This window comes from Pezoporus occidentalis, unplaced genomic scaffold, assembly GCF_034315485.1.
Source record: "Pezoporus occidentalis ecotype Australia unplaced genomic scaffold, CSIRO_AGI_Poc_V1 ctg35, whole genome shotgun sequence".
In the NCBI taxonomy this organism is placed as follows: Eukaryota; Metazoa; Chordata; class Aves; order Psittaciformes; family Psittacidae; genus Pezoporus; species Pezoporus occidentalis.
In genome coordinates, this window is record NW_026915483.1 from 4,025,666 (window position 1) to 4,052,467 (window position 26,802).

The 26,802-nt window shown below is 43.3% G+C and overlaps 1 protein-coding gene across 1 annotated transcript in view; it reads right to left on the minus strand.

Annotated features, from left to right (window-relative positions):
• The window catches only part of TAFA4 (TAFA chemokine like family member 4), a 76,230-nt gene that overhangs the window by 35,381 nt on the left and 14,047 nt on the right, over window positions 1-26,802 (minus strand). The window contains exons 2-3 of the mRNA XM_062630408.1: window positions 14,044-14,179; window positions 10,879-10,994 (exon numbers count right to left, since the gene is read on the minus strand). Coding sequence (XP_062486392.1) covers window positions 10,879-10,994; window positions 14,044-14,123 — 196 coding nt within the window. The 5' untranslated portion in view covers window positions 14,124-14,179. The remainder of the gene's footprint in view (window positions 1-10,878; window positions 10,995-14,043; window positions 14,180-26,802) is intronic.

The following is a 26,802-nucleotide window of genomic DNA, read 5'->3' on the forward strand; positions in this document are numbered from 1 at the left end:
ACAGCCAAGTATGACAATTAATTTCCTGCTTTTAAATATAGGGTGAATATTTTGTACCCACCAACGGCCAAAACCATGCTCAAATGGAATGCAGCACAGAGGGTCAGCATGTCCAAACCTGCTTCTGAATGCCCCTTCATTTGACAGCACCGACAAAAGTAAACACAAAGTCTAAATCACCAAATCAGCAGAAGTTGCTATCTGTTTCTGTGGACTTTTATTCAAGCCTGTGCCGTCACTCATTTGGGATGAAACTCTCCAGTGGCACAAGACCTTATAATTACATTGAAATTGGACTTTAAGTTTGGGACAGACTGTGCTCCTATTACAGTTAATGTAATTGTAAGGCTGCGGCAATACAGCCCATGCAGCAAACACAGACAAGTTGATCAATAGCAGAACAGCCCCTAAAGCACTTTCCATCCCTTAAAATGGCAGTGATTTGCAAAACACTGGCTGACGAATTCTGTAAAAATGACTGGCTTAAGCGTCCATAAAATCATAACTATGAAGTCTAACTTTTCTGCTGGGGACAAAAACCATATGACATATCCAGAGCAGGCTGGAAACTAAATCACAGAAGAATCACAAACTCCCACTTCAGTAAGGTCAGGACTTCATCTTAGGAAGGACTTTTAATCATTTCAGAGCAAGCAATTCAATACAATTCCTTCACATTTCAATTTGGTGCCTTCATTACTCAAGCATCTATCCTCCTAAGGACTCAAAGTGTTGACCTTCATGTAAACCCAGAGTAGAGCTCTTGAGTAGAAAACATTCCAGTTTTTGTTATATCACTTCGCCCAGCTGAACTCTTAGGACAAGATGCTTTCCATCCTATTTGCAGATTATCACTTATCCGACCATTTCTTTCCCCCCACATTAGCAGAAGCCTGTATATAAAATATGTATAATAAAAAATTATTATATTGGAAATATAAATTCTAATTTGGGAGAAGTAGATTCAGACAAAGATTAAGACAGAGCAAAGATTAAGACAAAGAGCGAAGAAAACTTTCTTGTCTAGAATTTTGGTCAATGGAATATAAAGATTATCATTTATTTGAGATCACAGCTGTGTAAAAAAATGATCCTGTCAATGTAAAATGAATAAAATAAAGACAGCATTTTCACAAGCTTTCTCCAATGGCTTTAAAATAAGGTCACTTTGATACTGCGGAAAAGAACTTGGCTTCAGTCTCCTAGTATACCGATTGATATACAGGACTTGGCCATTTGTGTGGTAAATGAAACTCCATCTTCTTTTTGCTACAAAACATGGTCCATCCCCCCCTCCCTTTTGAAATATAATGAAATATGACATGCAAAACCTGCACATTCACTGATTTGTCTGTAATTCCACACACACCCCTCAGCTCCCTGGAATATGAAAATCTTTTCATAGACAATCACATTCCATTCATGGAAAATGATACCAGAAGCTACATTTTACCCTATAAAAGACTAGATTGTCACTGAATTGGCTCTTTACTGGTAACACAGCTATGCATCCAAATTGAAATCATTGTCAAAATCTGTCATATGTCCTAAAAGTTCCCATTGTTATTTAAGCAGGTGGGCAGAAATCAGGAAAATAAGAAGTATTTCTGCCTCTTCTTTTCCTTCTCTAAAATAAATACACCAACAAACCACACAGTGAACTTCACTCCTTTTTGTCTTAAAGGGAATCTATTCCTCAGTTGAATTGCTTTGCCTACCTTATTACTCGAAGAGATTACAGCCAGGGCTGTATGTTGTAGCTACCCTATATTTAGAAGGTGGATAATAAAGCACATAAATAGCACACTGAATAAAACATTAAGACATAAAAGGAGTTAAACAGAACAGAGGGCTAAGGTTTATTGTGCAATAACCACGTCTGACCCATTGAAATACAAAGTACTCATCATTCTAATTAGCAAAATGTACAGTTACTGTAAATCAGGGGAAAGTAAGAGGGGTGCCCATCTGTGACTGGGCACTGGAACCCCTTTTGCAGCCTTGCAGAGCCCTCTGGTGGAACTGGGAACCAAGCCTGTGGCTACCCAATAGCACTGAAAGAATGATGCCCCAACCCCAAAATAAGGGGAGAACAAGAAGCCTGGGTTTCCCCTTTTTCCTTGAAAGCAGCAATATTTCTAAGAGAAAGCTGTATTTTTCACACACAGCCTTCAGTTAAGCAGGTAAAGTCCTAGAGCCTGTGTAAAGAAAGAATTTTTCTTCTGACTCCAACAGGGTCATGATCCTGCCCACAAATTCCTAGAAGCTGTGAAAACCTGCAATAGATGCAGAACTACCCAGTCTATCAGACCATCTGAAACCAAAAACATGATCAAAAGGTACTGAAAGTTCTGAATTCCAGCTGACAGCAACATTTCACATTCAGAGTTTAAAAAGTGCTGGGGGGGGGGGGGGGTCCTGCAAATCAAACCAGTGTCTAATACACACCTCAGCACCTGATTTGCTTTTTTGTGCATAAAGGAACAGGCTTCTGTCTGGGACGTTCTCAGCATCATTTATGCCCACCTGCCACTCAGCCCCCAGGTCCAGTCCAACAGCATCACTGAATGCCTTTATTGTGATGTTCATTTCTTCATCTGATGCCTATTTGACTGATCACACACCCCACACTGATGACACATCCAGGTTTTACCTATCATAGGCTGCTAGTCCTTCCTCACTGCCTAATAAAGGGCAATGAAATACAGAAACATAGAATCATAGAATGGTTAAGGTTGGAAAGGACCTTTAGATCATCAAGTTCCAACCCCCCTGCCATGGGCAGAGACACCTCACACTAAACCATGTCACCCAAGACCTCGTCCAACCTGGCCTTGAGCACTGCCAGGGATGGAGCATTCACAACCTCCCTGGACAACCCATTCCAGTGCCTCACCACCCTCACAGGAAAGAATTTCCTCCTTATATCCAATCTAAACTTCCCTTGTTTAATTTTTAACCCATTACCCCTTGTCCTATCACTACAGTCCCTAATGAAGAGTCCCTCCCCAGCATCCCTATAGGCCCCCTTCAGATCCTGAAAGGCTGCTATGAGGTCTCCACGCAGCATTCTCTTCTCCAGGCTGAACAGCCCCAACTTTCTCAGCCTGTCTTCATACAGGAGGTGCTCCAGTCCCCTGATCATCCTCGTGGCCCTTCTCTGGACTTGTTCCCACAGTTCCATGTCCTTTTTATGTTGAGGACACCAGAACTGCACACAATTCTCCAGGTGAGGTCTCACAAGAGCAGAGTAGAGGGGCAGGATCACCTCCTTCAACCTGCTGGTCACGCTCCTTTTGATGCAGCCCAGGATACGGTTGGCTTTCTGGGCTGCGAGCGCACACTGAAGCCGGCTCATGTTCATTTTCTCATCAACCAACACCCCCAAGTCCTTCTCCTCAGGGCTGCTCTGAATCTCTTCTCTGCCCAGCCTGTAGCTGTGCCTGGGATTGCTCCAACCCAGGTGTAGGACCTTGCACTTGGCATGGTTAAACTTCATGAGGTTGGCATCAGCCCACCTCACAAGCGTGTCAAGGTCCCTCTGGATGGCATTCCTTCCCTCCAGGGTATCAACCAAACCACACAGCTTGGTGTCATCAGAAAACTTGCTGAGGGCGCACTCAATCCCACTGTCCATGTCAGCAACGAAGATGTTGAACAAGACCGGTCCCAACACCGATCCCTGAGGGACACCACTCGTTACTGGTCTCCAGCCGGACATCGAGCCATTGACCACAACTCTTTGCGTGTGGCCATCCAGCCAGTTCTTTATCCACCGAGTGGTCCATCCATCAAATTGATGTCTCTCCAATTTAGAGACAAGGATGTCGTGTGGAAAAGTCCAGGTAGACGACATCAACTGCTTTACCCCTGTCCATCAGTTCTGTAGCCCCATCACAGAAGGCCACCAAATTGGTCAGGCAGGATTTCCCCTTAGTGAAGCCATGCTGGCTGTCACCAAGCACCTTGTTGATTTTCATGTGCCTTAGCATGCCTTCCAGGAGAATCTGCTCCAAGATTTTGCCAGGCACAGAGGTGAGACTGACTGCTCTGTAATTCCCTGGGTCACCCATTCTCCCCTTCTTGAAAATGGGGGTTATATTTCCCTTTTTCCAGTCATCAGGAACTTCACCTGACTGCCATGATTTCTCAAATATGATGGCCAGCGGCTTTGCAACTTCATTCTCCAGCTCCTTCAGGACCCACGGATGGATTTCATCAGGTCCCATGGACTTGTGCACGTTCAGATTTTTAAGATGGTCTCGAACCAGTTCCTTTCCTACAGTGGGCCCAAAGTCTTCATTCTCACAGTCCCTGCGTCTGCCTTCCAAGACTTGGGTGGTAGTGTCAGAGCCTTTGGCAGTGAAGACCGAGGCAAAGAAGTCATTCAGAACCTCAGCCTTCTCCAAATCCTGTGTAGCCAGTTCTCCCAAGAGCTTCCTGAGGGGGCCTACGTTCTCCCTTGTCTGTTTTTTATTTGCTATGTACCTGTAGAATCCCTTCCTGTTATCCTTAACATCCCTAGCCAAGTTTAATTCTAACTGGGCCTTAGCTTTCCTAACCTGGTCCCTGGCTTCCCGGACAACATCCCTGTATTCTTCCCAGGCCTCCTGTCCTTGCTTCCACCTTTTATAAGCCTCTTTTTTCATCTGAATTTTCCTCAGCAGCTCCTTGTCCACCCAAGGAGGTCTCCTGGCCCTCCTGCTGCGCTTCCTTCTGGTTGGGATGCAACACTCCTGAGCTTGCAGCAGGTGATCCTTGAATATCAACCAACAGTCTTGGTTCCCCCTGCCCTCTAGGGCTATATCCCATGGAACCTTCCTAAGCAGGTTCAAAGTCAGAGGCCAAAGTCTGCTCTTTTGAAGTCCAGGGCAGTGAGCTTGCTGCACGCTCTTCTCACTGTCCTGAGGATCTCAAATTCGAGCATCTCATGATCGCTGCATCCAAGGCTGCCCTGGAGAGTCACATTTCCAATGAGCCCTTCCCTGTTGGTGAGCACGAGGTCAAGCATGGCACCTCTCCTTGTTGGCTCCTCTATTACTTGCAGAAGGAAGTTGTCTTCTACACAATCGAGGAACCTCCTGGATTGGTTGTACCGGGCCGTACCGTCCTTCCAACAGATGTCAGGGTGTTTGAAGTCACCCATGAGAACTAGGGCCTGCCAGCATGAGGCTTTTCCTATCTGTCTATGGAGTGCTTCATCCGCAGGTTCTCCTTGATCAGGCGGTCTGTAACAGATCCCCACAGTAATGTCTCCCATCGCTGTCCTCCCTTTAACCCTGACCCACAAACTCTCTGTTAACTGATCACCTGTCCCCAGACACAGTTCCATACTCTCCAGCATATCCCTACCATAAAGGGCAACTCTCCCTCCCCGCCTGCCAGGCCTGTCTTTCCTAAAGAGCCTGTAACCTTCCATTCCAACACTCCAGTCGTAGGAGCCATCCCACCATGTTTCTGTGATTCCTATTATATCATACCCTCGTAGACGTGCACACATCTCTAATTCCTATTAGCTGTTCCCCATGCTACGGGAATTTGTATAGAGACATCTGAGCCAAGCTCCAACCGAAGCTGGCTCATTGGCTGGAGCAGCTGGGATATCTCTATCCCGATAAATGCTCCAAGCATTTATTATAGGTTCTGGCAACTGACTGGGTGTGTTAGGACAGAATGATGCCCCCCTCCCCAACACATCTAGTTTAAAGCCTCCTTGACCAGTCTGGCAAGCCTCCTGCCAAAACTGCTCTTTCCCTTCTTTATCAGGCAAGCTCCACCAGCCCCCACTAGACCTGGCCTACAAACTCAGGTCCCGTGTTCAAGACACCCAAACCCCTATGACACCATGCTTTTAACCATTTATTAACCTGGCTAATCCTCCTAGCTTTTTTTAGGTCCTCCCCTGTATCCTGGAGGATTGACAAAAAGACTATCTGAGAAATATGTACTTTCCCAGTGTGGTATGAAGGTTTAGGGGGTGATTCTTCCACTCCTCAAAGTACTGACTTCTCTGTGCCATTTGGGACACAGAAAAGAATTACTAACCACCTCATTCAACACATAGCCTCTGTACTGCCTTCAGCAGGTCCGGTGTGGATCTATCAAGGATAGATCTTGGCCTCAGGTCCACGTACATACAATACTTACTGCTACCAAATGACAAGAGGTCTATTTCTTATGACAAACAAGTGACTTTGCCCATCCCTCTGATATGTTAGATTAGCACCTCTTCCATTAGCAACCAAAGAAGGACAAAAACAAAAGAGACAGACATGTTCTGAAAAAGATTGCTTTCTGTGAGCCATAGCCAGGGCAGAAAGGGAACAGAAGCGAGGAGAGGCTTTGTCTTCTGCATCAAGTGCACTGCTGCATTATTCGCTGAGGTTGCTCTCACACAAGCCAAGTCTTTCAATACGTGTCTCTCCCTGTTCAAGCATCCATCAGAAGAAAACGAAGGAGAACATTCATGGAATCCCAGAAAATTATCTCAGGTCTCACTTCAGGCCCTGCTCAGCAGAATCTACAAAAGCAGCTTGCCTTTCACAGGTGGTGGAAATCACTGGTCCTCTGAAAACCAGTTAGGGCAGCATTCTGGTTGCTGGAGATCACATCTAAAATGCCAGGCAGCAAATTGCACTTTCAGCTGGATTTCACTACGCAAAGACATAGAGTTTACAACAGCTCAGGCTGGTGACAATTTCCTCCCAAACACACTTCCCAGTCTCTAGTCATGCATATTTGCTTGCCACTGCCATTTTTAACAAGACTTGTGCCGTTTAACCTCCAACAACTCTGTAAATAAAACAGTCTTGCAGCGAAACAAGGAATAAATTCCATGAAAAGAAGTAGCTACTTACTCCTCTGATTGGCCAGAAAAGCAAGCTGTCCCAGTGCACTCAAACACAGACAGTGATTTCTCCCTATGATCTGCACTGTCCTGCAGGTGCAGCAATAAAGCAAATTGCTACCAGCTACATTATCACCAATGTCTTCACTTGAAATCACAAAGAAAAAATATAACTTGAACTGAGTAAAACAATTCAGAGACAACTTTGGCCCTGCTTAAAACTACAGATGGATGCTCGTTAAAGACATGGATTCCAGGCATATTAGTAATAATGGGCTTTCAAAAAATCTAGAACCTTCAGCAAGTAGAAGGAGGCTGGCAGCATTTCAGGTGAGCATCATCACATAAAACACAGCAGTCTCAGAAAAGCCAAGCTGCACTGTTAATTCGTGATAGAAACTGCTCAGCTGGCTATGCCAATTAATGGTCTGCAAGTCCAGTCCTGCTGTAAGGTGACCTGAGGAAGTGTCTTTTCAATGCTTCATCATGTGTGGATCCTGACTTATAGCAGTGAGGTGGAAACAAATCTCCTCTGTTACTAAATGTATGTTGCTTCATTCAGCACAGCATGGAATTGATAGTTATATTGGTATCAGTTAGGTGCTCTGGGAGCCTGAAATACTGCCCAATTTTAAATAGCCATAGTAAGGCTGGTGCTTATGCTTCTCTCAGTTACTGTCAGTGCAAAAGACAAACTCTTTATAAGGGTAATTCAGAGCCACAAAGTCAGATGAATATTCTGACGTGTCTTCTCTACATAGACATACAGGAAGCCTGCTGAAATAATCTGCATGAGCAGCATCTTCAGTGAGCTAATGGTAATGAGAAGGAACATTTCTCTTCTACCTTTTGCCTAGTTAACTTTGCCAGTCAAAGCAATTACAGTGTTCAAATGAAAAACAGACTGTGGCCTCCAAGCTGGGCTCAAGATCCAAACTGCTTCAAAGCAATGGCTGGATCGGCTTGCTAGATTGAACAGTCTCTTCACTAACAGTTATTAGATGGTGGAGAATATTTTGCAGAACAAAAGAAGGAGCCAGCTCTGTCTTACACTATTACAGTGGAGAGGCCCTTTTTTGTCAAAGTGATTGCTCGGTGACATTCTCTCCCACTTTTCAGAAACAGAATGGTTATTGGGTCCTTAAAGATCTAGTCTCTGTTCCTGCCTGAATATTGCAGAGACAGCTGTCGAATGTCATTCTTTCAGGCACCATGTAACATGACCAAAGTCAATAACTGTCTTTTCCCAGATTAGGGTCCTTAAAAATGGCAGCATTTTGAAAAGAAAGAAGTCAATCTGCACTTCTTAAATTCTATTGCCTGCTCTTAGTTAATAAACTTCTTTAGCCTTGATGAGTAAGCACTTTTTCAAAAGCCACTAGTGATGGCAAGTACATAGCTTGAAACACACTCATTTTCGGGAGCAGACACAATATGTTCTTAAAACCCAGACCCTCCTGAAGGATCCCAGTCTCATAAACAGCTCATATTTCCCACCTCAGTACACTCCTGTCAGGTTACAGCTACTTGACCTAAGGGACACCAGACAAAGGCTTTGCTAAACCCAAAGCTTGAATTCATCCCCCTGATGTGCTTCAGGACATTTTACTTTGAAAAATATTCATGTTGTTTATTGAATGGAAGAATGTTATCTCAATTGCCATCCAAGAACATGCTAATTTGTATTAAACAAAGGAGGCTAATTATTTGCTTTCCACAAAACTGGCTGAATAAAGCAGCTAAATTATTTGCTTTCCTGGCGAACAAGACACTGTCTTGCTCACATATCAGATTCCATCTGATCGTACATTAGGCGGTCAATCTGGGTGGTATATCAAACAGCAAAGACAAAATGATGCTGGGAAACACAAGCCCCTTGAGGAGAGCCCCCAAAGCCTTCTGAATGATCTATGATGCCATAGGACAGACATGGGGAGCTGGAGGATCAAAAAATGGGGTGACTTTTTCATTCCTACATGAAATAATAAAGTGGGATGGGATTGCTTCCATGTATGCATAAGAAAAGCTCGTGTTTGGGGAAGAATATGATACTGAAGTCTAAAAAGATGCATGAATGTCCCAGCTTCAAGAGTATCTATTTGAAAAAGAGTTCCATAATCTATGACCAAACTATTAATGAAAAGCAGACTCTTTCTTTAGCCTACCAGAGAAAACACAGTACTTAAATCTGCTTAACAGTCAAGCAGCTTGCGTCCTACAGTCAAACCTGAGTACTTCTTTAATATGGGGGAAAGAATTCTTAGTGTCAATTAAAACTATGCAACCAAGCATTCCAAAATGTTATGTTAAAACGACTGCCATGATTTACATAACACACAAAGATTGTTCATCCTACAAGCCTACAACACAGCATCACTACTGCCTCGTTACGGGTATTTTCCTTCCGTACACATGCTAAGTCCATTTTTAAAAGACAAAAATAACATTTCTTTCTACAAGACTCTTCCCTGAAAGACAAAAGCTGCAGAAGCTGTTCTGCAGGTTTTGCTGTGTAGTCGGCTCTGAAATGACCTACTGCGCAGCAGCTGTTTACAGGAAAGGTCAAGAGGGCCTAATTAACTTGTCATTGTGCACAGGCCCCCTTCCTCATTGAAGTGGTTCAACTAGTTTCCATAACAGCTACCTGCAAAGCAATAACATGGATCATCTTCTAACACTGTATTCTCTGAAGTTACTTTGTGGGCTTTTAAAGCAATGCCAGCTATTCTCCGTAACCTGTGACTGTGTCTTATGGCAAACGCATGAGTGCTGCACAGCACCAGGGAACACAGAGCTGGTGATGGATAAGGCAAGGAGCTGGTTTGTGTAGCTCTTAGGAACACACACTGCTGATGGGCATGTAGACAGACACAGCAGCTATATGCAGGTCACAGTCAATCCTCCTTGCCAGGATGTTAGAGATTTTGGTCCCCAAATAAGGAGACTTCAGCTCCTGCCTCTGATGATCACAGGAAGCAGCCAGGAAAGTGATCAATAGGCTGTCTCATCTGGAGGATGGAGCCTCTAACAAATGCATCCCCACTTCCTAGTGCTGAGCTGAAGTGGATGCTAACATTAAACCCGGACACATGGGAGTCTGGCACAGAGCTAAGAACACTGCATGTAGATCTAAGGCATTATAGAATGATTTGGGTCAGAAGGGACCTTGAAAGATTATCTAGTCCAGACCCCCTGCCCTGCAGGGGCACCTTTCACTAGATCAGGTTGTGCCAAGCCCCTTGAATGCTGCCAGGGATGGGGCAGCCACAGCTTCTTTGGGCAACCTGTGTCAGGGCCTCATCACCCTCACAGAAAATAACTTCTTATATCTCATCTAAATCTACCCTCTTTCATCTTAAAGCCATTCCCCCTAGCACAGAGATGTTATATCAAAGATCCAGTCTGGTACTTCATGAAGCCAATCCAACTTGTTCTGAGCCATTTCTGCCTTTTCTGAGAAGGTACTACATTGTGCCTGATAGATATACCCTACTACAAGAGGGTATCCTCTTAAATGCAATTATCTTTCTGTTTGCCTCACTAGGCAAGCTGGGAAAAGAAGGAGCATACCACAAGCTGAACTAAACCACACTTCAGTATCTGTGTTTAAATTTAAGTGAATGAACTGGCTAACATAATCTGAGGACTTTGATCTATTGCCTACCAGAGCCAATGATACTGTTATAAAGTCTCTTGATAATAAGCAGATTAGGAGAGAGAAGACAAAGATGCATTTCAGAATATCTTTGGATAATAATAAAGCAAAACAAATCCCAAATTCCTAGCAGACATGAAGTCACTCCAAAGACTGTCTGGTGAGATTCAGTACATAAAATTACTTGAGAAAACCCATGAAAAATTACAATAACTCATACTTTTCTTGCTGTTGATATATTTTTAACCCATTGCACTGATTATAACATGCTGTCAACAGCCTCATCAATTATCCATTGCTAAAAAAGTGGGCTCTAACATTCTGCAAGTAGTATTAATTGGTCTCAGTAGCACATAATGAGTTTAAAATCTCCTACCTGTGTGCCCCCGTGGATGGTGGCTAGAGGCGGACAACAATTTACAGCAGACCATTAACACATAGACCAGAAAGAGCCAGTCAGATAGAAGCATTGATTTGGCACAGAATCTCATCCTGGAGGCAGAAAAGGAAGCAGTTGAGTGAAAGAACATTGTGGAGTAGGGAATAACATAAAAATGATGTGGGGAAGGAAAAGCTGAAGATGTTGAAGGAAAAATAAAGTGGCTTATTACAAGTCAACACTGACCAAATCATGTTAATGGTTTAGTTGGGTTCAAGTCTTTGTAAGCATGTTTCATAATTAGAAGCAATGCAATGGCCGTCACACATCATATTACCCACAAACACATATTTATAACAACACATTATGAGTGCAATGCATTTCTGTGAATCTGAGATAAGGGGGTTGGGGTTTTTTAGGATTAAGAACCATCCACACTCCAATCTAATTATACATATTTATAAGTTGTGCTACTATTTTTAAACTCCACCTCCCTCAAAATCATAGAAACATCACCGAAAAATGTCGTTTTTACTTAATATTTCTCAGGATATATTTGCTAATGCTACCAACTCCCATACAGTCATGCCCATGAATTGGCTAGATCTCCCAAGCACACAACTTCTGCTAATTTTCCTGGAGATTCATAAGTTTGCTGAAGGTTAAACCCTCATGAAACCAGCACCTCAGTCAAACATGCGAGGACTTAAGGTGTTAGAAACCATCTCAGAAAACATTTGCTCTAAAGGAGGTGGATGTTGTTGGTCTGATTCATGTTAGTGTTAGAACTAAGATCACAAATCCTCAGTCATTTTGCTGCAGATATCTACAATTAAATCCCTCAATTGTTTATGTTACACCATTCATCATATAGAAAGGTAATCTAATCATTTCTTAAACTCAGTTATGATGATTTATTACTTGTGTGATACATAAGTAGGCATTATGCAGTTGAACCCCAAGATAGAACATTCCACAGTTTCAGCAACTGCTGTAAGCAGGAAGACATCAAATTAATTATAGGCAATTTATAGATTTGCATAAATTGAACTAAATATTGCTTCCATAGCAGTGACGTTAGTGGGCTGTTAATCAACACACTGGGATTTGGGTAAGCCTATCATAAGTGTGCTTATCTGCACCAAAAAGTCCTTTGGGATCTTCTTTCCCCTGCAGATTCCAGGTCTGAATTTTCCATGTGTTTCCTCAATAATATATTTATCTGTATATCTTTAAAATACTTGAGACTATTCAACTAATCCAGTAGTCAAGCGTGGGATAGACAAGAACCGAACCCCATGCCTTAGACAGCTCTATTGCCAAAGACAAGGAAGCACCTGGGTCCTGTTTTGAGTCTGATAACTGTCTACAAATAAAACCAAAACAGATATCATGTTTTCTCATTTGAAAGTGCTTGCATAATTTTCTGTTTCACACATCACAAAACAATTTTGTTCTTTCATTGTGCCTGAACAGGAATGCTGATAGAGCCCAAACAATTCACAAATAAACTTATTAATATCAAAAGCTGAGACCAAAAGCCTGTTGAACACAAATATACTTTAGCAACAAACATTATTTTACACCTGGGAAAAAAAATACACTGGTGAAAAACCCAGCACCTTCAGCTGCCCTTATAGGCTTTACTCCAGCCTATGAAATCTTTTAAGAAGCTATACAAATATTGCTAAACAAATACTGCTAAAAAAGTCAACAGCTTTAAGAAAAAGTAATATTGCATGTAAAGAAGACACTTTTAAGGAAAGACTTGGAAAAAGGTACCTTTTCTTGCTTTAAGGTGTTCTGTTTCAAGCCCAGTACGTTGCCACCCTGAATGCAAACGAGCCAGCACAGGAAGAAACATGCTGATGCTCTTTTGCAGCAGTACATAGGAATCTTCTGCAAGCATGAATCAAGCCCAGAAGATAAAGACATCACTGGTCCTTGCCTACTCTACAAGTATTGTCCCATGAAGCACTCCAGGGCTAATTCAGAGCAGCTACACTTCAGCTAATAAGCATGGACCCTAATTCACCTCTTGAACCCAGCTGAACCACATAATGCTACTGCAGCTAATGGGATTGAGTCACTGTGAAACCAGCATAAATGTTGTTATTGCTGTTGATTCAATACTAGTCTAAGGACAATTCCCAGTAAGATCTGAAATCAACCAGATTTTAGCCCCCCAGATCTTCTCCAGGTTACTGAACCTTAATTTCTGGAGGAGAGAGCTGAATTTAACCTTATTTTACTTGCTTTCTCCCTGAGAAACACACAGCTGCACCAGTTACCACTAAATAGGAAGTCACCCTCTGCTCATCTTGCAATACCATCCCTCAGTTGCTCTAAAAGCAAACACAGGAATCTGATCCAAACATCAGTGGACAGCTCAGCTCTCATGTCACTCTATAGTATCATAATGGAGACAGGGAGCTTCCCCCAGGTTTCCCAAGATGTGACTGAAAGCAGGATTTAACCCTTGGAATAAATACCACAAATCAGACTGATTCTGAACATGCTATTTCTGATGTGAGTTGATGGGAGGGACAGGTATTTAGTCCCGAACCACACAGCACATGCCCAACAGCTGCTAGTTCAACATGCAAGTGAACCTAGGTGTTCCCACCATTCCCAGTGCAGGAGCAGAGCTGGTCTCTGTGGAAATGCCTGTCTGATGACCTGATTTCAAAAGCTTTCTCAGATTATGAGTTTGATTATTTTGAAGCCATAGACCTGATGTTAGACAGGGAATGTGGAGCCAGGTTTCATCATGTTAACAGGGTAACCTTATCCCTCTGTAAGTATATTCAAGTCCAGGAATAAGTGTATCACTACAAAGCATCAACTTAGTTATATCCAAACTGAAAGGCTGCTAAAAGCCTCCAGTACCATTAAAATGCTACATTTGCCTGCCTTGCAGGTAGACAAGGAACAAGTGTTCAGCCCACTCATGTAAAGAAATACAAGAGGATCTTAAAAAAGGCAGGGGAAAGATGAAATCTGGCAGGGAGATGCAGCAAGGGGTACTGAGCCCTTCAGCGTCAGTGGGCTGCCGCTTCCAGAAATGTCAAGCCTTCATTCTCTGTTGGATTCAAGTGGATATTGTTGCTAACCAGAACAGCAAATCTTCAGTGTCATTTGAAAGATAAAAAGTGCTCTTACCTTGGGGACTTTGCAAGAATTTTGTTCCAGTCAAACACAATTACTTCAGTGTGTTTTTCATAATTATTCCAGATTCCCATTTGCGGCAGCAAATAAACTTTTCTGCATTTCAGAATTTTCCCTTCACTTCGGGGACCTAGAAAGAAAGCCATATTACAGTGCAATTAACGTCTTCAATAGCGTTGTGAAATAGATCTTTGTTACCAAAATCATTGTTTCACAGTGCCATCTACAGTGCAATCCAAGGCAGCAGTCATACTGCTCTTTTCACTTGTTTCCAAGAACACAGAGAAACCGTAATAAGGCAGCTCTGAAATATAACTACATTAACTACAGGCAGACTTCCCTATACTAGAAATTACAAGCATCGTGCACAGTTTACTGTGTCCTTATACCCGTGTGCCCTCTTGCCACCCAGCTGCTGTGAAAGCTGCAACATCTAAAACACCACCATAGTGCAAACAGGTTTCCAGGTGAAACCTCCAACAGTTTGAACCAGAGATTATTAAAGATGGGGGGAAATCTTTCCCTGTCTTCATAAAGATTTGTCCAAGGCCCTTGGAGTCTGGCTGCCTCAGGAGCAGAGGGTCTGCAGAGTCACATCCATAAGATCATGTCTGTGTGATCAGTGCATTATTGCACCCTCTGACACTTTTGTCTCTACTTGCTTCCAGCACCACATCTCACACCCAGTCCACCTATACCCAGAAGCTACACTTTGAAATCACTGCATGGAGACACTTCCGCAGCAGTACAGACACGCATTCCACAGAATAATGAGCTCAAACACTCCATTTCAAAGACATTTGTGTCTCGTTGCTTTTATTGTTTATATTTGTTCTCTTATTTCTATCCCTGGGCTCAACTTGACCTTCTGCTATTGAAAACGTGACACAGTGCAATTTGTGAGAGCAATAATAATGCGGTCTTCACCTACAGAATGATCACAATAACCTTTTCTCATCTTCTCCACCACTCTTTTCATTTCCCTCTCCCTATGATCAATTAGAAAATTGCTTTCCAGGAGCACAAAACTACACTATCACATTGGAGGGCAAAGCATCTCTGGGGTCATAAAAGCATGTAGGCAGACACCTTTCAGAAGCTAAGAACAGGAAAGCCCCTGGCTCAGTACACTCACAGAATCACAGGATGGGTTGGGCTGGAACAGACCTTAAAATCACTCAGCTCCAACCCCCCCTGCTATGGGCAGGGACACCTTCCGCTAGACTGGGTTTCTCAAAGCCCAGTTTAACCTGGCTTTAACAGCTCCTTTCTGCTCAGAACGCCATGAGAAGATAGAGCAATTGCTAGAATTAAAGAGGTACCAGGCCAGCAATCTATAATTCATCACATTTTACTCTGGTTTTGCTTTTGAATGTGGAAAGTTTCAAAGTGAACTGAAATGGCAACGCAGCAGTTCTAATCCAAACAAGATGTGGGCAAAGAGATGTCTCGAGACAAGACACTACCTTCCTATATTAATGCTTTCTTCCACAATGAGAAATAAAATAATCAGTGTCCTTCAAAAAACTTATTGAGAAAAATCAAACAAACAGGCTTTTCAGACTAGTATTGAATGACTGAAACGTTGTGTGGTACATTTTTACCCATTTCATAATAGGACAGATAGATAAATATAATCTTACATTGCTCTTTTAGAAATCAATATTGCAATACACTAACTCAGGTTTTAGTGCTTGTCTCTTCCATAATTTTTATTACAGAGGAAAATAACAACTGCGTAGATGCATCTACAGGTAACTACTGACTTTAGCGTGACCCAGTCTGTAAACACATGTTAAATACTGGTAAAAGACAAGGAAGTATTGATTATTCTAACTCCTTCTAACTAAATGGACACAGGAAAAGTGGCAGATGATACAGCATACTTTGGGCTTTCTGATGCCTTCCTGGCAGTATTATTTCTCAGTAAAATAAGGTTGTTTGAGGGGAGTGTAAGGCCAACTCCTTCAGTGCAATCTGAACTCTCGAGATTCAGCTCATTTTACGTCAATAAAGGAGGCAAATCAGAACAGAAGCAAGAAGCTTCTGTTCTGGTTAATAATGGTAAAAGGAATTTCAAGCTTCTCATGGCAAAACCATGCTTTGTGTGTATATTGTGATCAGTGCTTTTACTGCTGATCCCTACCTCATCTCACCTCAGCATTGCTTTGGAAAGCAGGGCTGCACAAACAAGCAAATGAATCTTGACCTTCTGTGCCAGGAGCTGTGCTGGGTAGCATGCTCCCATAAGCAGGCACCAGCCCTCCCTCTAGCCATCTGCAGGCAAACCAAGCATCGCTTTCAACATAATAAAACTCAGCATCACCTCCCAAGAGGTGCCAATATGACTGCACTTTTGTGGATGAAGTCCTTGATTTCAGGGCAGCAGGGTTAATTTACACAGGAGGGATTCGAACAGAAGTTACCCAAGGAAAGCAGTCTTGTGAAGAAAGGGGTCATTTTTATATAGCAAGCTCTGGCCAAGAGGCAAATGAACCCCCATCTCCACCTCTATCAAAGCTATAGAAACAGAGGAAGCAGGAGAGAGGAAGGGATCTGCTTTAGGCATTTACACATGACCTTGCCATGAACAACTCCTGCTTTGCCTTGGAGGCTACACAACTCTCTTATGTTAGTATTTAGGGCATCCATGTGCCCAAACTAAGACCATGGGTTCTGGTACCTGAAGATCAATTGCCATGATCAGATATACTGCACCTCATTCCCAGCCCAAAGTGGTCTCTGTGCTGCTGAACTTCAGTAAAACAGGAATAAACAGCATTTCCCTACACCAGAGAAGCGTTTTGAGAACAGAAACAATAAAGGCCTAAAGTCATCTGAAAATTGTACGGGGAGTGTATAATTCCTTTGACAGATGGAATAAGGTAGCATTTTTAATTAGGTACTTTTCCTACCAATATTTACATGTTGTAAAATACTTCTTATGCCTACTTTCTGTAAAGAATAACTCACTAAGCCATTTTATGCCATCTTTTATTACAAGCTATTAAATAATTTAGAAAATCTCCATCCATTTAATATTTAAAAGGCCTTAATTTCTCCATTCTCAATAGTTCCTATCTTAAAGACAGTGCATCTGTTAAGAGACTCCTCTCCTGTAAATCAATTGGTAAGAAGGAAGCAAGTGCAGATGCTACATCATCTGCAGGGTGACTTGCCAGCCAGAAAGTTGAACCCCAACATTTGGGTTGGAAGGGGCCTTTAGATCATACAGACCCAACCGCCTGGCATGGGCAGGGACACCTCACACTACACCAGGTTGCTCCAAGCCCTGTCCAACCTGGCCTTGAACACTGCCAGGGATGGGGCAGCCACAGCTTCTCTGGGCACCCTGTGCCAGAGTCTCACCACCTTCACAGTGAAGAACTTCTTCCCAATACCTAATCTAAACCTTCCCTCTTTCAGCTTAAAGCCATTCCCCCTTGACCTGTCACTGCATGCTCTTGCCCAAAGACCTCTCCAGTTTTCTTGTAGACCCCTTTAGGTATTGGAAGACTGTTATAAGGTCTTCCTGGCTTTTATAATGGGTTGCATCACTGAAAGTCCCCTTGGTGATGTAAGGCAAGTACCTAAAGCATCCCTGATGTTTACAGTGAGTCCATGATAGCCTAAATAGTACACCAATAAGCTTAACATCAGCCCTAATAAACTCTTATGTCCTACTGAATAAGGAACTGAGAGAAAAGAGAGCAACATTTTCAATTCCTTAGAAGCAGAACAAAACCCCCAAATCTAGCCTGGTCTCTGTGTGTTTGAAAGGTGCCGCTATCAGAGTTTGAGGGGAAATAGAGGCAAAAATCCAGAACAGAGGTAGAGTGAACATCTGCTTGGGCACTTCCACCTGTAGCACACCGGTTAGCTAGCACACACCCCCCATCTCAGGGCTACGTTATTATAACTGGGGTATGCATTAGCGATATCTCCGCAAAGACCCTTCCTCCCCACAAGAAGCAGTTCACCCCAGGCTGGAGGGCAGGCGCTGCCACTCAAGGGACGGCCGACACCTCAGCAGTGACACTCGGCCTGGGCAGCTCAGTGCAGGTTCAGGTTCGCGAGTGCGCAAATCGTTTAGTCCGTGGTGAGTAACTTTGCTCACCGGTAGTAAAGCGCACGGGGAGCCGGCGCGGAACTCCGCGGGGGGATACGCACCCGCAGGCGGCCGGCGGCCCTGCGGCGTGGCGCTGCTGCCCCCTGGCGACAGATCCAGGACGCAACGCGCAATTGAGCGGCGAGCTATTAAACACTTCCAACTTGTGTCATTGCTGGGAAACCTCATTAAATCCCATCCGTACAGCCTGCACCGACTGCTCCGCCGAACCCCGCTCATTGTTTCCTCCTCCGGAGCCATGCTGGCCCTTAGACAGATCCCCTGCGAGGCCCCCGCCTGCTGCGCTCCTTTGTGCCAGAATGAACTGTCCGTGCAAATTAAGTTCTGTCATTAATCACGTTAACACGTCACTGTCACAGCATTCCTCTGCCCACCTTCCTCTCTGACAGGGCCGCCTCTGCCTCCCCAAGGTCCCCAGTGAGCCCACGGCCAGAGGGAAACAACGCTATTTAGGTTCTGAATTTAGTCCCTCGACTCTCACCCAGAAATACCTGCATCAATCAGGCAACTTTAGCTGGAGCTGAAAACTCCTCGCAGCAATAAATTCACCACAGCTAAGTTATTCCAGCAGTTAATTAACCTCACTTTAAACACTGCGCCTTCCAGCTTGTACCTCCTGATGTGTTCTGCTTGTTTTCTTGGCTGGCACATCACACAGACATGACAGACTGCTCATTTCTGACAGATAGCACCTCTAAAAGGGGACTTCTGGGGGGAATCAGGACCTGGGGAGGTGCCGGAGGGGTGGACCCCACGGCAGGCACAGAGGAGGGTGAGCCAGGCCTGCCCTGAGCCTGGAGACAGTCATGATAAGGTTCTGGGCAACATGATCTATAGAATTACCCTACAGGTATCACTGAAGGAGTTCCGACCACATCAAGCTCCATATGGCAAACTGAAATGAGAAGGCTCTTCAGACAGCAAGAAAGCTAGGTAACAAGGTGGCGGCAACCTGCAAATGTGCTTCTTCACTTGTGAGAAAGCCATGCATGTAGCCTAAAAACCACAGTGGGACTGCAAGAGTTCTCAGCACCTCTCAGACCCCAGCACACTTTACCTGAGATTGCTGAAGTGCTTTTTTACATCATCAGATTCCATTTCTGACATCAGTCTCCACTGGCAGCAGTTCAGTCTGTCACCACTAATCAGCCCTTTCCACAGTTGCACCTAACAGCAACGTAACAATGCACTTAAAAGCAACTGGGAAAGGTGGGGAGGGAAAGAAAACATCGCCAGTGAGAGCTAAAGGAAATAACCCCCACAGCATCCTAAGAAGGGAGAACTGAACTGTCATTACATCAATGTAGCACGAGGTATCGATCATACCCGCAGCCAGACTATCCACACAGAGACAGACATCCTGTGCCATGTGTTCTGGGGGAGATGTGTCTGTCCTCACAAGCATTTGGGGTTCTTTAGGGCATGTCTGTCTTCACTGGCTCCTTTAGGGATGAGAACAGGCCTTCTGTCTGTTGTAGGCATGTTAAGAGGATGTGCTAGGAGGACTGCAAAGTATGCCTGAGGCAGTCACTGTAGTCTTCCTCAGTTGATTGTGCCAGAGTGAGAACAGTGACTTGGGTGGATGCACTGTTGGAAAGGCTTTTTCAGTTGGACTCATTTTCAGTGAGCTTCTGGCCTCCATGGTAAATGCAGTGGAGCTCAGGTAGCGCAGAAGCAGTAACAGCTGTGCACAGAATCGGAAACAAATTCAAGCAAAGGACTAAAGGTGAGAACTAGAGGGCAGATCTCAAGTTCACGCAGTATGAGGAGCAGTTTGAAATCAAAGCTGTTGCCTCCTCTGCTCAGGCAGAACAAGTCAGGTTTCTATCAGAACTTGATGCAATGCAAACATCAGGGGCTACTTTAGGTCCCCTCCAGACAAGGGAACAGTAGCTTCTTCATATGCACCAATGCCAGTGTCTGTTCTGGGGACCTGTGACCACCAGAACTCACAGATTCCAAGTATATTGATGTGGCAAGTAATCTTGCAAATTGCACATATGAGTTATTCTGGCACAAACAACTGATCCTTTGCAGTCCAAATAATCCCTGTGAATGAGACCATCGTCTAAAGGAAATAGAGTCTCATTTATAAACTGAATTTTTAGGAAAAGGTTTCAGAGTCTGCTCTCTCAACTCAAAGTGAGCTCTCATCTCCCCTTCAGGCAAAAGTTGACCAAGACAAATAAGACTGCTCAGAGAGTAAAGTACAGCTATTCTAGCTGTAAAGGAGAGGAGGAATAGACCCTTTTCTCCATATAACATTATTTATTCATCGCCACCCCACAAAGAACCCTTCCGCCAAAGTGAATTCCTGCCATCATTGCATTAAAGGTTGTACAGACTTCCCAACCTGGACAGCCAACACAGGATATACCCTCACTACAGCTCAGCATTTCAACTCTTTCAACTACATTTATCAGAGAGAATTTTTCCTTGTGATTATCCAGGTTCTTTCAGTCCCTCATTACAGCTCAAAATCTTCCCCACCCTCCGGTGTATGGCCTACTAAAGAGATAGGCAGACTTCAGGCAATGTTCAAGCGAGCACAGGAATTGCTGCAACCCTGTTCAAAGAGGAGGCAGAGCAGACAGTGCCCTGCTCCACTCCCAACTGACCTGCCAGCAGCAGAGCAGTACTCACATAAAGCCAGCAGCACACCATAAAACATGGGGAGAAATGTCTTTGAAGGTAATGTCTTCAGCAGGATGCTTCAGACACAGCAAATATGCCTTTCCCCTACTGTTAACTTTGCCTGTCAGGCAGCAAAGCATTAAAGGTGTTGCACAGGTTGTCTTGAGTAATAAGTCAGCTTTTTACACTCTGAATTGATGGAAGAATTTTATGTCTCCCACGGAAAGAAAATATAACTGACCTGCTATAGAGCCAGTCATTCACTTTGCTCCCACTCACCAGGGCCCCAGGTGAGCTGGTAGGCTATTTTCCAGGGATCCTTGAGGGAGGAAAGGAGCCTCATGCCAGCTTGTGCCTCTGGATAACACACTGGTTGGTTCCAAACCTTTTTCCAGGTGCCTGATGATTAGCCCAGGGCTCACATGCAAGAATTAGTTATTACTGACTATGGGTGACCATTAGAACTAAGAATATGAGGCAATCCCGAGGAAATAATATGAAAATTAAGATATTCAGCAAGTGCAAGCAGTAAAGAAAGGTTGAAGTAGTTGTTTTTGTTTAGTTGAAACAAGAGAGTTTATTGGACATGCTGTCTCCTTGAAGATGGTTGCTTTAAAGGGCATGATTTAAGTGGTTCTTTGTAGCTACTGCAGATAGCATAAAAATAAATCAAGGGTCCTGCAAAGATAACTTGGTGTATGCATGAGGAAAAACTTTCTGTATCTGAGCTTGGCAAATGAGTGGTACAAGCACTAAAAAGCCATGGAGCCTGCTTCAGTGAAGGGGGTTTTCTTTTAAATTGACTGAATACCCATGGAATGATCAAAGTTCCCTTCTCCATCCATAGAGTTGCATTACAGGTTTGCACAGGGTCTGTAAGAAAACTTACATCTCCTTTATGCCTTGGAGCAAACAAAACACTGGAATATAAATGTGAGGTAGTCACTGTACACAGTGCCATCCTCAGTACCAGACCACAGACAGTCATCAAACCAGAGGTTAGTGAAGGGAGATTCTATTAGAAAGAGACTGAAAATACCTCCCACACATATTGATCAGGTTTTTTCATGCAGTCAGGGTCAGCTTGTGTTATTACTAGATACCTTTCTGGTGGTTCTCAAAGTCCTCGTGTAACCAGATTTGGTTATTTCTGATTCTACTGTGGTAGAATACTGTATTCTCTTGTTATTCCCCAAAACACCTTATTCACAATAAAGTGTGACACGTAACATGTCCACTCATGGTTCCTCAAGCTGTATTAGGCTCTGCTTGCAACAGGATCGTCCATTTCTGTTTCACCAATGTAACCTGGTCTCTACTTTTGTTTTAATTCATGAAATGCTCCAAAAGGAAAGTACGGAATAGCTAGTTTTGCTTTTAGAACACAAACATGCTTTATGAGCAGTGGATGCACATTGGCTGATGAAGAATCCCAAGTGTTTGGGTATATTGGATAATTGTTCCACTTGGGACTCATTAGCTAATTGTTAGAAGATTCTAAGGAAAAGCATTTCATAAATACAGCACTGAATTTCCAGAAGTGTAATTACGGACTGAATGCACATTTTTAACACCTGTGTTATCAACCGCATGAGCCAATAGCAAATGCCTTGTGGCGTGTTATCTCTGTTCTCATTGTGAGTCTCCCGGTAGTAGGTAGGATTACTACTAGCAAATTGAAAGGTAGTATTTTTGATATTCCTATTTTTGTGCAAATCTAACAGAGTAAGCTTGGGGTTGGTCGCCTCTAGCATAGAGGATCTCTTATGGCAACAGTGAAGGACAAAACTTGCAGAGGAGGGGAGAGGCACAGACCAAAAACCAAGTTTTTGATCTTGTTTCGTCACTCAATTTTGATGGGACAAGCTTTTTACTCAATATTAGAAAATGCTGCTTACTTATCAGAGCTTGCTCCTCAAGGTATTTTAGAAAATTATTGCTTGGAAAATTCCAGAATCACGTTCCTGACCCTTCAGTTCAGGAACTGCTACTAAAAAAACAAAAAAATTAGAATATCATTCCTCATTTTCTGTATTTGAATTACAGAGGCAAAATACTGTTAATAAGCTAGAAAGGCATCTGTATGGCATGAAGACTTGGAGCCGAGTCAATAAACAATTGCACTTCAAAGGAGAATCCGATCTTTTTCAGTCTTGATTTTAGTTAAATGAGCAAAAGTAGGTTCAAAACAGATCTCAAAGTTGTATTTACTGTTCCACGGTTTGACAACATCAGCATCAACAGAGGCACTGCCCATCACGTGGAATGCACCTACACTGTGCAGAGCACTGTCTGAGATAGGGATAACAATTCCTATTCCAACACTGACAGCACTGGTCTTGAGCCCTGAACTCTGATCTCTGCCCAGTATTAAAGTATCTTCTTGGCTGGAACTAACTGGGGCACCACAGTCACAATAGAGGCATGACAGAGTTGGGTTTAGCTCTCACCGAGTCTGAGACCTGGTGAGGCTGTAGACAAACACTGTATAATTCTCTTCAAGTACCAGGCCATACAAGGGTTTCTAATTCCTGATAATAGCCTATTACTACGCCAAGAAGAAGAATGATCAGATAACATGTGTATATGTTATCTCCTGAGTCATTGGCCCTGTGGCCCTGGAATCAATATTACATGGCCACAAGAAAAAGCAAACTTAAGAAGTGGACTACCATTTCTGATGTATAAGCAGCATACCCCAGCTAGTTTGGTTGGCACTCCATACCACTACATGTGCATGGAGTGACTCCTGCAGGCCCTTGTTTTTCCCCTGGTAACCAGAAAAAATCAGAATTCCAATATGAATACATAAGGTGATGCTCAGAAGTATTTTCCTATGCAGTAGTACCAGCTACTGCATGCCCTGATGCCAAGGAATTTCAGAAGTATCTTAAATTACACTTTGCTTCCCCACCTCCAGAAGGTATTTCCTTCATTCCTTCCTCTTCTAGCCCAGTTTTTCAGGCCTCCTTCCACTGCCACTTCTTAGTCCTCTCTGTTCCTTGTTTGCAAAGCATCTCTCCCTGCCTCCTCTCACCCACTCAGCGGTAGCATGTTTGTGAGTAGCAAGAGAATGGATGGCAACAGGGAAAGAGTCCCCACCTGAGTCATATTATCTAGGGTGAAAAAAGGTCTCCCTGTTTAGAGCAGGTTAATCATCTGTTGGCTGCTGTTTTCATCCCTTCACAGGCATGAGGAAGCCAGATTGAGCTCTGGCTACTTCTGCAATGAAAAAGGAGCAAGCCTCAAAAGGTGCTAAGGGACTGGTACGGAGAATAGTCATAGACACCTTATCACTGCACTAGCAATACAGGACAGCAGGCAGCCACAACAAGCTCAAAGAAGGCTGAACTTTGGGCTTGCATTTCCCAATCTGCCTAGGAGTGATTTTTGGTTTCCTATTGCCCCTCCATTGATGCACAAGCCACTTCATGGCCACATACCCATGTGCATGATTGGTGGGAGGAGCTGAGGGAAGGGCAAGAGGCATAGTTCTGATGATGCTTTGAAATGCTCAGGGATGGAAATGAAGTATGGGATTCCCCACCACTTCCTCTGCCTCACTTGAAGGCAGTTATTATTGTCTTAAGATGCAAGATCTGTTGAAAGTAATAAATTGTTGATTGTTTATTTTCAGGGTAGACAACAATCAGCTTTTAATCAGCTTTTCATCACTGCTAGAGAGCTATTAAGTCTCTTTAAAATAATTAGAAAAGAGAAAAGAAAAATCTCCTCCAATTATTTTCATCCAGGAAACTGGAACTTTATGGAAAAAAAAACAAAAAAACCACCCTCAAGATTCACAGAAAAAAGTTAACTTGGTGACACTTTTAGTTCACTCTTTTAACAATAAGATGCAGTTTGCCAGAGGGGAAACAAAACATGAAAAACTAAACCATGCTTAATACTTTTCCACAAAGCCTGCCACAAATGTCTGCCCACCAAGCCAAGTGCTGATTGATTCTTGCACTTCGTCACAGGCAGCACTGCCCTGCTCTCTCCCTTCCAAATCTCAGGTTTCCCGGAGCACTGTCCTTTTACCGCAGGCTCAAAGTTTTGTCTGATATTGGCAGCTGTTTTCCCTCACCTCCTCAAATGTAGTGTGCCTGCAGTCATGCTCACAACGGCAAAGCTACGGGAAACAACCACCATTTCTCTTTTTACAGATTGCGCTTCCTGAGCTTGTATGATGTTATGGATATTGGCACCTGAATAAGAACTGATCTTTTCAGTCACCTTGGGTGGACACTCGGTTATTTCCTCTGAACTTTTATTTTTGGAGGCAACAGACTGCTGGAGTCTTCCATTTCTCTGATTTCTGACTATTCACAGATTCTGGTCTTTCAGATCCCCACAAAGCACATTTTTTCCAGTTTTGAGTAAACAAACTGTGAATCCTGTCCTGGGGAAAACACTGCTCAAACTTAACTACAATACAGAGAGCAACCTCCAAATTCCAGTCGTGTTAGAATTAGCAACTGGCATGAAATGTCCCAGCAGATAATACCTTTCTGTGATTTCAGATGGGCAACTAAATAGAAAACATCCATCTCACATAAAATGTTCCAGAGGTTTTTCCCACCAATAATCCCATCAAAATATACCCTCAACGTGCCTCATTTACTTCCACACGCACTTTTGCCAGTATACTGGTAGTAACTCAAATGTGGTCATCCTTACAGGAAAACAAGATCAATCATGAGCACTTTGCTAGCTGCTGAGACAACTGCTGTTGTAATTGTTGAACACAGATATTTGCCTTCCAGGGTGTGACCAGGCAATGTCCTGCGTGTGCTTCTAAGATGCAGTTAAGCAGCACTCTTTGGTACGAGACTGAGGGACAGACAGGCTTTGCTGTTATTACATTGAAGGGAAGCAGTTCTCAGAGTCAAGAACTGATGCCCTTCTTATGGCAGACACTAGTTAAATACAGGTTCTCAGATCCTAGTAAGAGCTAACTTTAGTGAACTGTAAAAACAAGATCCAACTGGGTTATGGATTTTAAGAGAGGACTAACTAAAGAGTGTGTAAGGGGCTGAGCTAATGAAGTTCTCCCCCATCAGGACCCCAGTAGCTGTATCTTTATTTTATTTTTCCAATTGCCCATTGGAGATGAATTGTGATTCACTTTAAAAAGGGATTCTTCTCGTAAATCGATCAGTGTTAGACCCATTTGACCTACTAGTGTCTCTTTAAAGATTGATGAACTGGAACGCAAAAGTGAAACTCTCACTTTAACTGTTCCCATCTGAGTTCCCTACACTGTGAGATAGATTTTTAAAGAGACTTAAGGAGTGGTTGTATCTCTGATTCAAATTCTAGGGCTATTGCACAAAGCGTTTCCATTGCCTGGCAATAGGTAACACAGCCATATGAAGGCCATTAGCAAAGACAGTCACAGTACTGGTTCAGATTAAAACCTGCTGCTATTAAAAATGTGCTGCATTCCAGGGACAATAGCAGATAGTCCTTTTTATTTTCATACTGGTCTCTAATTACATGCAAAAACAGCAAGAGTAATTAAAAACAAGGGGGGAAGGGATAGGGAAAAATCACTTGCTGGATTTATATTTTCCCTCTCCAAGTGAAAGACCTTTCTGGTAAATGACAAGCATTTTGGCCATAATTAGCAAGAGAGGCTGCAGGTGACTGACCCTTCACTCTGGGGGTACCACTGCATCCAAAAAGAAAGATAAAAGACTTTCAGTTTAGAGCTGTGCCTCGCACTAGGCAAATCCCACTTGTTTTCACATAGCTATCTACTGCAAATTTAGTCTAATACTTTGTTTTTCAACCCAGGATGAAGTGCTACCCACCTCTGTCCTCCCCTAAAATTCACAAACAGTGGTCAAAATCCCCTTTGTTGCTCACAGATACTGTGGGGTCAGCACCCAAAGAACGTTTTCAAGAAAGTGCAACCACCCTTATTTTACCCTCCTGGTTCTTATTCTAGGCTGATTGCTTTGAGCAAATAAATAAATAGTTGGGTA